The sequence below is a fragment of the Octopus bimaculoides genome, chromosome 9 (assembly GCF_046866305.1).
Source record: "Octopus bimaculoides isolate indiv1 chromosome 9, ASM4686630v1, whole genome shotgun sequence".
Taxonomy (NCBI): domain Eukaryota; kingdom Metazoa; phylum Mollusca; class Cephalopoda; order Octopoda; family Octopodidae; genus Octopus; species Octopus bimaculoides.
Genome location: NC_142936.1, coordinates 30846816 through 30863102, shown reverse-complemented (window position 1 = coordinate 30863102; position 16287 = coordinate 30846816). Strand labels below are relative to the sequence as shown.

The following is a 16287-nucleotide window of genomic DNA, read 5'->3' as shown; positions in this document are numbered from 1 at the left end:
CACTTTTCAATCTCAAATTCCATACCTACATCATTTCAGAAAATGCAAACAATACGTCTAAGGCTTTCAAGCCGTTTCTCATTTTTCACATAAATCTTTATATCATCCATGAAAAAGAGATGATTTATTTGACCATATCCTTTTCCAAAATCATAAGCTATTGTAACTTTTCACAATATCAATCTGGGTGGTATCATGTCCAATACAAACGATAATGAAGATAAGCTATCACCTTGAAATATTCCACATCTGATGTTCATTTTTCCAAGTTTTTGTTTTCTTCCAGTTAATTCAGTATTCCAATGTTTCATACTTTGATTAACCATTTTCTTCATATTTTCTGCCACTCCAAACATGCTCATTATTTTACTTATCTAACTGTGTGGTATCATATCATATACTTTTTTTGCAATCTAACCATGCTATATTCAGTCCTGTCAATCAGCATCTACAATTTCTAATTATCAATTTATCAACTAATAAGTGGTATTATGCCTTAATGGTTAGGGTGTTGCACTCATAATCTAGCAATTGTAATTTCAATTCCTAGACTGGGTGGTGTATTGTGTTCTTGAGTGAAACACTTCATCTCATGTTGCTCTGCAATCACTCTGACACCTGGTGTGTGGTACATCATGCACTTGTTCAGACAATGTCAATATGATAGAAAGTGTGAGCTAACATGCAGCATGAACAAATCATTTGTGCAGGTCATTCAGTAAAAGCTGCACACTCATATGTCATCTTTGACAGAAGAGTCCATCATCATTATTATTAAGGGCAATGAATTGGCAGAATCATTAGCAAGCTGGGCAAAATGCTTAGTGGTATTTTGGCTGTCTTTTCACTAAGTTCAAAATCTGCTGGGTTCAACTTAGCCTTTCATCCTTTCGGGATCAATGAAATAAGTACCAGTTGAACACTGGGGTCAATGTAATCAATTTGTCCCCTGCCTGAAATTCCTGGCCTTGTGCCAAAATTTGAAACCATTATCATTATTAAGCAAGCTGGCAGAATCATTAGCATGCTGAGCGAAGTGCTTGACAGTATTTCAACCATCTTTATATTCTGAGTTCAAATTCTGCCAAGGTCGACTTTGCCTTTCATCTTTTTGGGATTGATAAATTAAGTACCAGTGAAACACTGGGTTTGATGTAATCGACTATTCTCTTCCTCCAAACTTCAAGCCTTGTGCCTATAGTAGAAAGGATTATTATTATTATTATTATTATTATTATTATTATTATTATTATTATTATTATTATTATTATTATTATTATTATTATTCCTTTGTAACACAGTGTAGGTAAAAATGCATCAGAGTCTTTAGTCATCTGTCAAGTCACAACAAGAACCTCAGACAGATAATACTTTCCTTAAGATGTGCGCAGTGCCCAATAAGGCTGCAATAATCTTGCATGGGATTTCCAGTTGCCTTAAGAAGTCTTGAAGTTTCAATGAGATTGAGCCCAACTCTCTGATCACTACTGGTATCACTTTTACATTACCCTCTTGCAATCAATACAGTCTTGTCATTTTCACTTTCAATTCAGTGTACATGATGATTTTTTCAACCTCTTTACTCACAACATTCATGTCATTTAGTATGACTACATCAATGATCTAACAGTATTTGTCTCTCTTATTCAATATGACAATATCCGGCCAACAGTGTTCGATTACATGATCCATCTGAAAATCATAGTCCCAGAATATCATTATTTTCCATCCTTTACTTGGTAAATGCTCAGATTGCTATTTACAGCATAAGAGCCAATAAAGATACACACACATTATCATGGCAGTGCTTGTATTCTTTTTGTGCAAGGCTCTCACATCCACTTAACAAGTGGGTCATATTTTCCACACTCTTTCCACAGAGTCTGCATTTCTGGGTATCAGAAGTTTTATAGATGTTATACTTCACTGACTTGGTAATGAGAACCAGGTCTTGTGCAGTAATGATCAGGTTTTTGGTGGTACACTTCATATCACCTTGCTCAAGCCATTACCACAATGCTGTATTATCCTTGACATCCTGTGTATTTACATTATTTACATTTGACAGATATTTATCCTCATTTTGTTTGTTGTTAACATGTTTCAGCTGATATACCCTCCAGCCTTCATCAGGTGTCTTGGGGAAATGTCAAAACTGGGTTCTCATTCCTAAGGAATCGAAGTCAGAATCTTGGGATTAGTAGCCCACGCTCTTAACCACTATGCCATATGCAACACTTCTGGACTGTTTTGGTTAAGGAATCTATCAGTTTTTCAGATTTCTCAAACAATTTCAGATCATCCATAAACAGAAGATGGTTCAATAATGGGCCTTTCTTCCCACATCGGTAATCCATCTTAACTTTCCTAAGTGTCATTGTTATGGGTATTAGTGCAATTACAAATAGTAACAGAGAAAATGAGTCACCTTGGAAGATGCCCTTTTTAATATTAACTTCTCCAAGGAATACGTTACTTGAGTACAATTTGGTTTTCCACTCTTTCATGCTACGCATCAGAAAATTTGCGATATTGTCAGCAACACCAAACATCTGCAGGTATTTAACGATCCAAGAATGAGACAAAAATTATTCATGTGTCAAGTGCTCCAATGACAACTGATGCTTCGTATTTTTGTATTTACGTTCTTTTGATTCAAATCTCTAGATGACAGTATGTGCTAATCTTCTTTTACTTTTGACAAAATAATAGCATTAATCAAGGCCATGGCTTCAATTTTTTTTACTCTATTTGTCGTGACCTTCATCATCCTATATTATTGTTTGTGTCGCCAATAACAGATTAAATAAACATTTGTGTAGACTTATCAGAACTTTTCTTTTTTGTCATTTAAACATGTTTTTCTTTAGGCTACTTTTTCAAGTTGTTTTTCACATCTGAATTTATACTTATAATCATCTACAGTTATTGCACGAAAATATTCCCTTACAAATTTGTACAAAGTAAGAAATCATCATTTCTTTTACAATTAAAATTCTTCCTATGTCAGCTTAAATTTTAGTGAATAAATACATTTTTATAGTCCCCTGTTTATGTAAGTTATTAATAAAGCAGTTCTTATTCAACTAGATTCATTTAACTATAAATAATATTATTATAAGATGAAGTTTGTGTTCACCACTTTGTCCTTTAATATATAATTTATTTACATCAGCTTTAAGATGGTGAATCTTTGTCATCCTGTTTGTGGTAAGAAGCTTTCTTAGATTTCTGTCTAGTTATTTTGGTTTTCTGTGGTTTTCAGTCAATAATACAAAAACCATATATTGATACTGCTAGATTTGTTGATCAATATTCTTGTTTTAGGAATTCAGTTCAGTCTTACATGAATTCACCTTTATTCATTTACAATACATGTATAACAATACATGCATTCACCTGTATTCATTTGTGATAACTCTTTTCATCCTGGTGTACTGGCTGACAACCTTATTTTGGCTAAGACCCTTTACATTGATTTTTATCACTGTCTGGATGTTTACAGCTTTAACAAGCTTTCCTGCTTATATTGTAACAGTGCACTTGTCAAGCTAAAGATCTTTACATATCAATAAAATATGTACCAGTTAAATACTGGTGTTGATTAAATTAACTACAGTATTCTCTAAAAAAAAATGTCTGTCTTTGTGTTTGCATTATAAATTACTGTTGTTAAAAGTACTTTATAAAATATTGTTATTATTATAACAGAGATTGCTGAATCTAGGGTGGCAAGCTGGCAGAATCGTTATCATGTCGGGCAAAATGCTTGGTGGTATTTCGTCTGTCTTTACATTCTAAGTTCAAATTCCACTGAGGTCGACTTTGCCTTTCATCCTTTTGGGGTCGATAAATTAAGTACCAGTTGAGTACTGGTGTCGATCTAATCAACTGGCTCCCCTCCCCAAAAATTTCAGACCTTGTGCCTAGTGTACAAAAGAATAGATTACTGTATCTAGTTTTGTCCAGCTTAACTCCAATTTCAGATCCTGCCCTAATGCACTTTACTACATACACTACCTAGAATTGGCTTAATGATGAAAAAAAGAAATTTATCATCACCAATAACATACCATATAATTGTATGTTTCAAGTACTCCATATTCTTATTCAAATTATTTAAAATTCTCTCTTCTTTCCAAAAGATATTTTTGTCCACTGCTATTGAAATATCTATTGGCAAGCACTTTTTTTAATCTTTGGTCCTTAATATGGATGTCTAAAAGTTTGCCTTTAGTTTCTCCTCTATTATTGATTCTTTCAGCTTCAAACATTAGGTTTGGTACATATGCTCCTATCATGTATATTTGGTATGGCTATCACTTTATTTAGCTATTCTTCTGCATGCAATCTAATAGCAAATGCAATTTAGGCATAACTATTTTGACAAAGAAGAAGCAGATAAAATAAGGAAGAACTACACACCTCAATAATCAGAGTAAATATAGTTTTAAAGAAAAATACTGCTGGGAACAATAGATTTTCCGAAAATGTAAGTTAATCTTTTTTATATATTTCTATATTGAATCATAAATATAGGAAGAATGATTTAAATTAATAGGTTTAGTTCTGAGTTTTGCTTCAGCAATTGGGTGTATTGAGTATTTTTAAGAGATTATCACAGTTTTCCTATAAGGAAATTTAGCAATGGCAACATACAGCCTGTTGGCCATATTTGGTGCATACATGATCCACAATGTTATATTATTTCAGTTCTCTCTCTATTCTTTCAATTTGTGAAGTGAAGTTACAGCTGTAACTGAAGTTTTTATGATTGACTTTATATGGATGTGTGATACCCTCCATTCATTTTTCTTTCCAAGACTTTCATTGTTCTTTTTATAAACTAGTTTCTACTTTAATGAAATATTGAAAATAATATTCAAAACTTTTCTAGCATTTGTGATAAAAACAAAAAGTTAATCTGAGACTCTAAATAATTTTGTTTTTGTTTTCCAAATTTTTAGAAGTGAAAGCTGAGTTGCTGGCAGTCAGTAAGTCCAAATTCAACCTCAACATTTTCTAAACAAAATACTTGATTCCACTTTTCTACATGCTTCTGTTTTACAAGCTGGTGAAAATAATACAAACCTTCTGGAGAGAATACCATTGTCCCTTTGAAGGAGTTGTCATATTTATGCATCCTAGGAAAATCAGACTTTCTCAGTAGCTCAGTGGTATTTTTAGAAAGATTTCGTTTTAACTTTTACCATTTCTTATGAACTTCTTTCTATTTTATGGCTGTTACAGTTTTTCCAAAAGTTAAGACTGGTTAAGCTTTCAGACATTACATACTTTTCTATTAACATAATCTTTCATACTCACTTTCAGATATATGGTTGTGTATTGGTCCATGCCGGTGAGTGGAGCCATCTAAGATAGCTACATGTTCAGCCTTCTGTCATTTCACTGATTAATGAATGTTTTTTTCTTTATGACTGACTTTTAAAGAACTTAATGTGAACTTTCTAAGACATCAAATCCATTTTTTTCTTCTGGCTTACTCTTTACAACTTATTACTATACAGAGCCATAGCTAGATTTAATGTGGAAGGTCAGTTCCATTGGTTACACAATGTTGGATAACTGGGAGACTCGGCACTATTTATTGTCCTGCTTCATAGATATATTAAGTAAAGAAAAAATAGTGAGTCTGCTCACAAAGGTTGCTAAAGGCTAACTAGCTATGGCTCTGTGTGTGTGTGTGTGTGTGTGTGTGTGTGTGTGTGTGTGTGTGCGTGTGCGTGCGTGCGTGCGTGCGTGCGTGCGTGCGTGCGTGTGTGTTTTCACTGTATTTGGTACAACATCCATTTTTTCCAACTGTTTACAGTTCAGTTTCATCAAAAGTCTTATTTAAATTATAACTAACCTCGAATAAACTAGAAGATATTTCAGATAAATTTACTTATAATAGAATGAGATAACTCCAGATTTCTTTGTTCTATATTCTTTTTAAAAAATGTTATTTACTTTATTTATTAAACAATACGAAAGGATTCAGCAATGTCAAATTTACATTTCTGTGTATCATAATATTAAAAAAACTGAATTTATAGTTGACTGTTATTGCAATATAATAGGTCAATGTTATGAAAGCAGAAGCCTAGTAGTGCTAAGTTTGACAGTTCATTTACTTTAATTTCAGTGTGTTATGTCCATGGCTTTGATTCTCAAATAATATACCCAGACACCATGAAAAATTTCACTCAATTGTAATGGTGAATTCACATCCTCATATGAATAACTTAGAAACAAAGAAAGGAGAGAGCTCTACCAACTGCTTTATATTATAGGATGTAAAAGCAAATTTTTACAAATGTTGCTCCTGTGATCCAAATGATGGAATTTTTCCATAAAGTATAATTTTACATAAATATCTAAATATAAAAGGTACTGAACTGACAGATATAATGAAACATCAAATAAAATGCCTTACAATATTTATTCTAGTTCACTGTGCTCTTAGTTCAAATCCCACTCAAAATCAACTTTGCCTTTTCTCCTCTCACTATCAATAAATATAGTACCACTACAGGGTGATTGATTAGTAGATTGTTAGAACATCAGATGAGATGTCTTCAAGTATTTGCTCTAGCACTTTGCATTCTGGTTTCAAATTCTGCCAAATTACCCAACCACAGGAGCAATCCATCTAACCTGCAGTTGTCCAGTGTCAACAAGTAAGTCTACAATCAACATAGTTAAGCCAACAATGGCATGCTGAAGCTTATCCGGCAGTGGATTAAAAATGACTGCTTGGAAAACTTTAAAGATAATTCAACTTTATTGAAGCATTGTCTAAAAATAGAAACTACAGTGAAAAATTATATAAATAAGCTTGAATAAGCGAAAGCTATTTTGAAAACATTTACACCAGTGATAATGATTCTATATGATTTGTTTTAGATAAAATTGAAGGTCTAGATTCAACATTATTTTATAGTAATAGAACCAAAAAGGAATTGAGCAAAAGACTTTCAGCTTGAGTAGCAGAATAATGATAATTTTTATAACAAAGACTTTAGTTAAATGCATCATTAAACTTAGTGCTGTGCTAAATATAGTTTGTTTCAGTAACCAGTTGGGCTTAGTTTAATCAAAGCTTCTCAATCTGAAACCATTATATGCTGAGGATGCTAATTTAGGACTAACACTGAGCATAATTTTACTAAATAGCTCTTATGTATTTGAATGTTAATCTATTAGGTTTATAAAAGTGCAGAAATTACTGAAATACTGTGAACACGCTTGAATATTTACCCTTGTAGTAAAAATTATTAAACTCAATTTCAGAAATAATTTCTCCAATCCTGTTTTTTCATTTTTAGAACTCTTTTTATTTTTTTACTTGTTCTTCTTAAACTAGTTTTTCAAAAGGGAAAAACCATATTGATTTAAATAACATCAAGTCATTTATGTCTGAGTGAATTCAAATCAAAATAGGACTTTAGGAATGTAAAAAAAAAGGAAAATTATTTAACATATTTTCAGAACATCAGTCTAGCACTACTTTAAATGTTAAGGATTAAAGAATAATAATTTTTTTAATTAGGGCTATGTGCAATCAATTTTGTCAAACCATTCCATCTTTATTTTAATCTGGACTGGTTACAAGTATGGATAATTTGCTCAAAACAAACATCCTGAGTGTATATGGTAAATATATTTTACCATATATAAAAGAGGCAAGCTGGCAGAATTGTTAACATACCGGGCAAAATGCTTAGCAGCATTTAATCTGTCTTTACATTCTGAGTCCAAATTCCACTGAGGTCGACTTAGCCTTTTATCCTTTTGGGGTCCATGAAATAAGTACCAGTCAAGCACTGGGGTTGATGTAATCAACTTACCCCCACCCCCAAAATTGCTGGCCTTGTGCCGAAATTTGAAATCAATATTTAATTACCATATATATTCAATTCTGTTATCAAATTCAAAAAGAGATGATAAACTTCTAGTTATTCTGAGTATTTTAATCCAGAATATTATTAGCCTGTAAAAGTGTATGTATAACAGCTTTTCCAAAGAAAGTATTTCCACAAAAAAATAACTTTAAGTGATGCATGGCTTATCTGAGATTAAATAACCAGTTTTGAGAGATTATTTTTATGAATGCTATAATCTGATTTTGTTTGTTAATTATAATTCAAAAATGTTGATAAATACTAAATCAATATATTAAAATTTTAATAACCACAAATATTCTTTGATTAAAATATTTTATTGCTGTTTATTCATTTAACTTGCATGTGTTGCTGTCTAGTTTCATTTGAATAATTTAATTTTAAATCAACATTGTCATTGTTCTTAAATTATGTTTGGTGTACTTGTAACATTAGACAACCATCTTGGATAAAAATATGTTATTCGTGCCTAAATGCACTACTTTTGAATATAGATTGCATTTCTGTGAAAAATGGAATGTTTATACTGTACAAGAAATGATAAATAGGATTCTACCAAAGAAAATTATTGTGGGTCTTTAGAAATTGTGTTTGTGCTTCCCACTCATGAGTAAATTTAGTTATCTACAAACCATTTCTGTATTTTCACATTCTCCATTAGTTTTTTCTTCATCCTGTTCAAGTCTTTCACTTACTCAATCTTTCATTCCTTCCTCTCCCCACTTCTCTTCATTTTTTTTTTCTAATATTCTGATAATATCAAATAGCTGACTCCATGCTTTTTAAATGTTTTAATGTTTTAATGTTTTAATGTTAAAATCTCTTCATTGTATACAAATACATTTAATGAAAATGTTGTCATCCAATTACTTTCTGTTACAGACAAATTTCAATTCAGAAGTTTCCACTTCTTAAACTTTCTATCTTTGACAAGCCTAGGAAAATTTTCAGTATTCTGGATTTTATCTATCAGGCTGAGTAAAAAGTAAGCAACGTTTTGAAACATGAAATTCATCACAATATATTGCAACAATGCAGAAATGTTATTCATCAAAGTAAGTACCATTACAATCAAAGCATTTTTGTCAATGAGTTAGAAGTTTGTTTATTCTGGTAACATAAAAATATGGAGTTTTGGAGTTGATGAACACTTTGAATACACTTTCAGCATCGGTTTGATTTTTGAACTCCTTCTCTCGCAGGAAACCATCAAGGTGCTTGAAAAAGTGATTGTCGGTAGGAGAAAGGTCTGTGGAATAAGCTGAGTGAGGAAGAACTTCATAGCCAAGTTCTCTCAACTTCTGAAGCATCATTAGTGAAACGTGTGGTCAAGCATTGTCATGAAGAATGATTGACCCTCTTCTGTTGACCAGTCTGAGATGGATGAGTAGCAGTTTTTCATTCATTTTAGCAATTTCATGGCAATATGTTTCTACAGTAATGGTTTTTCCAAGTTTTAAGAAGTTATAGTGGATGAGTCCAGCAGTACACCACCAAACAGTCACCATAACCTTCTTTTTGAAGACCTCGGGTTTAGGGAAGGTTTTCAGTGCTTCATTTTGATCCAATCACTGTGAAGAACGTTTTTTATTATTGTACAGAGAATCCATTTTTCATCGCAAGTTACAATACAGTCAAGAAATGGATCGATTTGGTTACAGAGAAGAAGCAACAAGCAAATTTCATGTCTGCACATTTTCTGATTTTCATTCAAATCGTGTGGTACCCATTTGTCAAGCTTTTTTGGTTTTCCAGTTACATGCAAATGGTTGCAGGCAGTTTTCTGGCTAACTTAAAGTTCTTTTGCCAGTTGTTGAGAAGTTTTACATGGATCTTTCTCAATGATGGTCTTAATTAACCATCATTGATGACAGATGGGCGTCCACTATACTCCCAATCTTCAAGGCTCAGTTCTTCACTGCGAAATCGTTTAAACCATTTTCAAGTTGACCACTCACTGGTCATTTCCTCAAACATTTTGCTGATATCGTGAACAGTTTCAGCTGTTTTACATACTTTTTTGAAGTTGAATAGCAAAATTGCTCAAATATCATGCTTTGACAGTTCAATTTCAGATTATTGTAACAACAGTGAAAAAATATCAATGTTAATTTATTGATACATGTAGGCAAGTCTCTGCCTGTATTATCAGAACTCTGCAAAATTCAAAACTCTGCAAAAATCTGGTACAAATTCTTCATGGTTCAAAACGTTGCTTGCTTTTTACTCAACCTGATATTAGAAAATCAGTTAGAAAAGGCCTTCATTTAAGTATTTAAATTGTCTCAGCAAACTTCAATGTAGTTGTAATGATAATTCTTTCTTCTATAGGCACAAGGTCTGACAATTTTGGTAGATGAGAGGTATTCAATTACATTGACTCCAGTGATCAACTGGTACTTATTTTATTGACCCTTGAAGGATGAAAGGCAAAATCCACCTCAGTGGAATCTGAACTCAAAAAGTCAGAAAGAAATGCCACTCAGCATTTTGTCCAGTGTATTAATGATTCTGCCAGCTCACCACCTTTAATAATAATAATAATAATAATAATAATAATAATAATAATAATAATAATAATAATAATAATAATAATAATAATAATCCTTTCCACTATAGGCACAAAGCCTGAAATTTGTTGGGCTGTAGGTAGTTGATTGCATCAACCCCAATGTTCAATTGGAACTTTTTTTATAGACCCCAAAAGGGTGAAAAGTAAAGCTGACTTCAAAAGAATTTGAACTTAGAACATAAAGACGGAAAAAATGCTGCTAAGCATTTTACCTGGCTTGCTAATAATTGTGTCAGCTTGCCACCTTAATAATAATAATAATAAGAAGAAGAAGAAGAAGAAGAAGAAGAAGAAGAAGAAGAAGAAGAAGTTGGTGGCTAACCTTAAAACACAAACCTCAATATTGAGTGAAAATGTCCAATACAAGTGTATTGAATGAGATAAGTATAATGCCAAATTGAAAGAGCCCAGAGCTAGATAGTATCCAAGGTTATTGGATGAAGAAGCTGAGAGGGCTCATGAAAGGATAGCAGAACAGCTGGATAAATGCCCACAGGAAGGCTCAGTACTCAGTTGGACAACAAAAGGAAAGACATTGTTATGTCAAGAATCTAAAAAAGGGTAACATTGTACCCAACTTTCAACCAATAATGTGTCTTCTGCTAGTGTAAAAACTACTGTCAGGTGTTTTGGCTAGTGAATTGTATGGTTACTTAGAAAAGAAAAGTGAGCTACTATTGAATGAGCAGAAAGGATGTCAAAAGAGGAACCAGGGAATGAAAGATCAGCTATTAATTGACAAGCTAATCATCAGAAACTGCAAGAAAAGGAACACAAATTTGAGCATGTCATGGATTGATTAATGTAAAGCATATGATATTATACCACACTCTTGGATAACAAGAACTATGAGAAAATATGGAGTGGCAGAAAACATGAGAAGCCTTATATGGAACCATATGAAATGTTGGAAAACTGAATTGACAGTAGGGAATCAGGGTTTAGGATAAGTGAAAATGAAGAGAGAAATCTTCCAATAGGGGCAGTATGTCCCTATTTATCTTTGTGCTGAGAATGAGTGAAATACTGCAGAAGACAAAGTTGGGATATGTTCTGGGAAGTGGTAAAGAAAAGCTTAATCATCTGCTATTTATGGATAATTTGAAGTTGTTCACAAAAATTGAGGCAGAACTGGACAGTCTAGTTCATTCTGTGAATAAAATATAGCAAATGATACCAGGATGGAGTTTGGACTTTCAAATGGTTCTGTGATGGTGATGAGATGAGGAAAGTTTGTCAGAATAGAAAGTACATGTATACCAAGTGGTGAAATGAAGAAGGCAACTGAACCTAAATCCAGATATAAATACCTGGGAATACTTGAAGTAAATGGAATTAAGCATGGTGATATGAAAGAAAAGACAAAGAAGAGTATCTGTAGGGACTGGGCAAAATATTGGATTCAAACTTGAATGCCAGAAACATAATTTTGACAATAAACTTGTGCACAACTGCAGTGATTTGCTATAGAGCCAGAATTCTTAAGTGGACAGAGGATGAGCTAAAGAAATTGGACAGGAAACCAAGAAAGCTCTTAACCATGCATGGAGCTCATCAGCTGTGTGCAGAAGCTGATCTTCTGTACATGAATAGAGCAAATGGAGGAAGGGGACTGATAATTATGGAAAACTGTGTACATATTGAACATGGGGACTTGCTGAGATATCTAACCCAAAGTGAGAAAACCTTGCTAGTGGCAGTCAGAGGTGAGGGCATATTGAAAGCGGGGAAAGAACAAAAGAACAAGACAAAAAGTACAAGAAGGACATGAAGAAGTGCTACTCAACAAATGACTGCACAATTAATTCTATGTAGCCACAACTGAAGCTGCTGGAGAACATAGGTGAGACTGGTTAAAGAGTACTATACCACAATTTTGAGGGTCAGCATTAGAAATGAGCAAGTATCTCCATAGTGCTGAATTTGTAATTATGTTGAAACCATTGCCCATATTGTGAACTTACCCAAAACCAATATACATTGTGGTGACATTATGAAGCAGCAAAAGTGCTACATTAGAAACTGTGTGAAAAGTGGGTGGGGGTTAAAGAGAGGCAAGACATGGTATGAAAGAGTGGCTGGGTCGGAGACTTGCAAAATCCTGTGGGATTTCCCAATTCAAATAGACCAGGTGCTTGAGCACAACAAGCCAGACCTAGTGGTGGTAGACAAAGTGAACCACCTGTGCTTTATAGTTAATGCTGCATGCCCCTTATGCCCTTTTGATGTACAAATAGTTAAGGAAGACAAAAAATAGACATATACAATGAGATAGCTCAAATGTGGCAAATGAAAAAGGTGAAGATAGTGCCAATTATTGTTGATGCCTTGAGCTCAGTATCAGAAGGTATTGAGAAGAACATAAAAGAAATGGGAATAGAGTATTCAGTAGAGCTGTTGCAAAAAGTTTGCCTCCTTGGCACAGCCAGAATCATCAGGGAAGTATGCTAAAGTTGAAGAGAACAAATAGCATGGTACCAAAAGCTGCAGGTAGCAAGTCAGGAGTCCAACAAAACCTGAGTTGAAAATAATAATAACAATAATAATAACTGATTAGAAGTGTTATCATGTACATTGTTTTGTCTTGGTATAAACGATGGGCTACAGCAAATATTTTGCTCAATGATGCCCTGCTGCAGTACCAGGCAGTCGCTCTCATAGCTTCTTATCTTAACTGATTGGAAGTGTTATCATGTACATTGTTTTGTCTTGGTATAAAAGATGGGCTACAGCAAATATTCTGCTCAATACCACAGATTTGTTTGTCAGTTGCTTTACGTTAACCAGTTGAGCATGCCCCTTAGTGGCTGACAATATGTGCATCTCTGATCACAAGCAGAAGAGAGGAAGCATCATAGCCATGTGTTGAGAGGAATTCTTTGGGGTTTGGATAATTCACCTTTAGAAACATGGGTGTTTCGTTCAACATCCTTAAACAACCCTTATTCAGAGATCTTTTGAACGAGATGGGCTACTCAACCTGAAGAAAATTCTAACTGGGCCCCACCTGCAAGGTCATGCACTGTTTATCTTCATATGTGATCACTATGTTGTGCACATATGGTTGTGATGCATGCGCCTGGTGTACCCTTACCGGACAGGTAGTCATGATGGGTAGACTGGGCTTCGTATATTTTGTCACTTTGATGGCATGTACTGCTCTCTCACTCAATAATAATGATAATAATGTATTAATGAAACTGCCCTGATGCAGTACCAGGCAGTGGCTTTCATGGCTTAACTGAGTGGAAATGTTATCATGTACATGTTTTGTCTTGGTATAAAAGATGGGCTACAGCAAATATTCTGCTCAATACCACAGACTTGCTTGTCAGTTGCTTCACCTTAACCAGTTGAGCATGTCCCTTAGTGGCTGACAATATGTGCATCTCTGATCGTATCGTGAACAGGAGTAGTGGGGGAGCATCATAGCCATGTATTGAGAGGAATAATTCATCTCTGGAAACACAAGTGTTTCTTTCATCATCCTTAAACAAACCTTATTCAGGGACCTTTTAAGTGGGGTGGTCTACCTGACCTGAAGAAAATTCTAACAGGACCCCACCTGCAAGGTCATGCACTGTTTATAATGATATGAAGTCACCATGTCACACACATGTAGTTGTGATGCACGTGCCTGGTGTACCCTTATCAGATGGGCAGTCATGATGGGTATATTGGGCTTCATATTTGTACCACAGTGTCACTTCGATGGCATGCATTGTTATCTTTCACTCAACAATAATAATAATGTATTAATTAAATTGATCATGTATATAATCAATTTTACTATTAAGTGCCACTTACCGTTGCTTTAAATCTTTGACAATAATAATATACCTTACAATCAAAATAGTTATACCAAACAGATTGAAGCAGTGTCAGCAGCTAAGAAACTGAAAGATTTATTATTACAAATTGACAACTCACTATTAGATGTATATGGTGCTCAGTATTAGAATTACAAACTGTTCATTAGTTATTTTGTAAAAGAAAACTCTTCTAGAAGCCTTTAAAGTAGATTATGTGTACTACATATCCCCAAGACATTTTGTTTCTTGCAACTCTAAGGCATTTTAACTTTTTACAAGCTTTACAAGGTTCTTATTAGAGCCCAATCACCTGATGGTCAGGAGCACAAAGTCAGGTAGACATCTGGAATTCTGCATTGTCAGCTGAATCTGTCTAAATCTTTAACTGATTTGGCTTCTCACACTACAAGAACAAGAATACAAAAAGATCATTCATTGCCACTAACTTCTGAGAAGGCTTTTAGAAATATACACAACCTTTGAGCCATTGAGTTCTTTGATTCTCACCCAATGCCAAAACCTAAACTATACATGAAAAGAAGTACACACAGTACTTGTTACAAGTCCCAACAGCAGCCTTGTACCTTTTCTAAATGTTTAATCTTTTCATAAGTCTATTGAAAGCAGCAACAGTGCAATAGTCAGCTCCAACTGTTGTTAATATCTTTGGTTTTTAAAGTTTAAGATAATGTTCTAAAGATATTAAAATAATTCATTGTAACTGTGTAGTTGCTCTTTCCAAATCCCTTGCATTCACTCAATAGAGACTTTACCATCAAATGTAAAAGTAAAGAAAAATTACCAAATATATCTTAGCTCCTTTTATTTTATTGTTTATTGCTAACCTGGATGAATAAATTTAAACAATACAAAGCAATAAGAAAATTAACAACAATTTCATATGAAATAAGATTTCTTCTTATTTCTATAAGATATTTTCTATGAATTTTTCAACGAAATCTTTTTTAAAAGAAAAAACAAAAATTCTTAAAAGTTTAAAATTAAACATCATCTGGTTTGCAAGATTCTTCATGTGAATTCATGTGTTGAAGCAAATTATATTGTAAGTAGAGAGAGTCATATTGTCTTATTACCTTATTATCCGACACACTCACTGGTTCGATTTCCACTCATTTATTATATATATTTTTATATATTTGTCTTTCTTTTTTTTCCTTCCAAAATTTTCATCGCCTTTTGCAACCTTGTCAATGGATGTTGACTATGTCCGTTATTGGAGCTGCATTCTTTTTGTCTGTTTGTGTGCATGTGTGCTTGTGTATGCACATATGTATGTATGTTTGTATTTATGCATGCATGTATGTGTGTATATGCATATATGTATGCATGCGTGTCTATGGAGTGTGTGCATATATGGTTCTATCTCCTTTTGTGTGTGTGTGTGTATGCATGTGTGTCCATATTACCTATGTACCTATCTATCTACTTACCAATGTATCGATCTGTTTACTTACATATCTATTTACTTACATATCTATTTACTTACCTATATATGTATATATGTCTATATATATATATATATATATATATATATATATATATATATATATATATATATATATGTATGTATGTATATATAGGTAACTGCTGGATATGTAAGTAAACAGATAGATACATAGGTAAGTAGATAGATAGGTAATATAGACACACATGCATACGTACACACACACACACACACACACACATACATACAAACATGCACACACAAACAGATGAATATGCAAAATACATATATACATACGTATGTATGTACACACACGCATAAATACATATATGCATACACACATACATACATATGTTCATATACAAGCACATATGTACACTGGTGTACACACATGCACACAAGCGGACAAAAAAAGAATACACCTCCAATAACAGACAGAGTCAACATCTATTGACAGGGTTACAAAAGGCAATGAACATTCTGGAAGAAGAGATATAAATAATAATTGAGTGAAAATCAAACCAGTCACTGTGT

The 16287-nt window shown here is 33.5% G+C and overlaps 1 protein-coding gene across 34 annotated transcripts in view; it reads left to right on the top strand.

The window, feature by feature from the left end:
- The window catches only part of LOC106875847 (coiled-coil domain-containing protein CG32809), a 931982-nt gene that overhangs the window by 885201 nt on the left and 30494 nt on the right, over window positions 1-16287 (top strand). For 9 of the 34 annotated variants that reach the window (XR_016243094.1, XR_016243099.1, XR_016243098.1 and 6 more), the window contains one exon: window positions 5332-5359. The exons of 24 other annotated variants lie outside the window; for them this stretch is intronic. Coding sequence is in view for 3 of the 10 variants with exons in the window: in XM_089357334.1 (XP_089213460.1) it covers window positions 5332-5359 (28 nt within the window). In the remaining 7 variants the exon portion in view is untranslated. Of the gene's footprint in view, window positions 1-4967; window positions 5257-5331; window positions 5360-16287 lie in introns of those variants that run through there. One more of the 34 variants, XM_052970548.2, reaches the window with a different exon arrangement.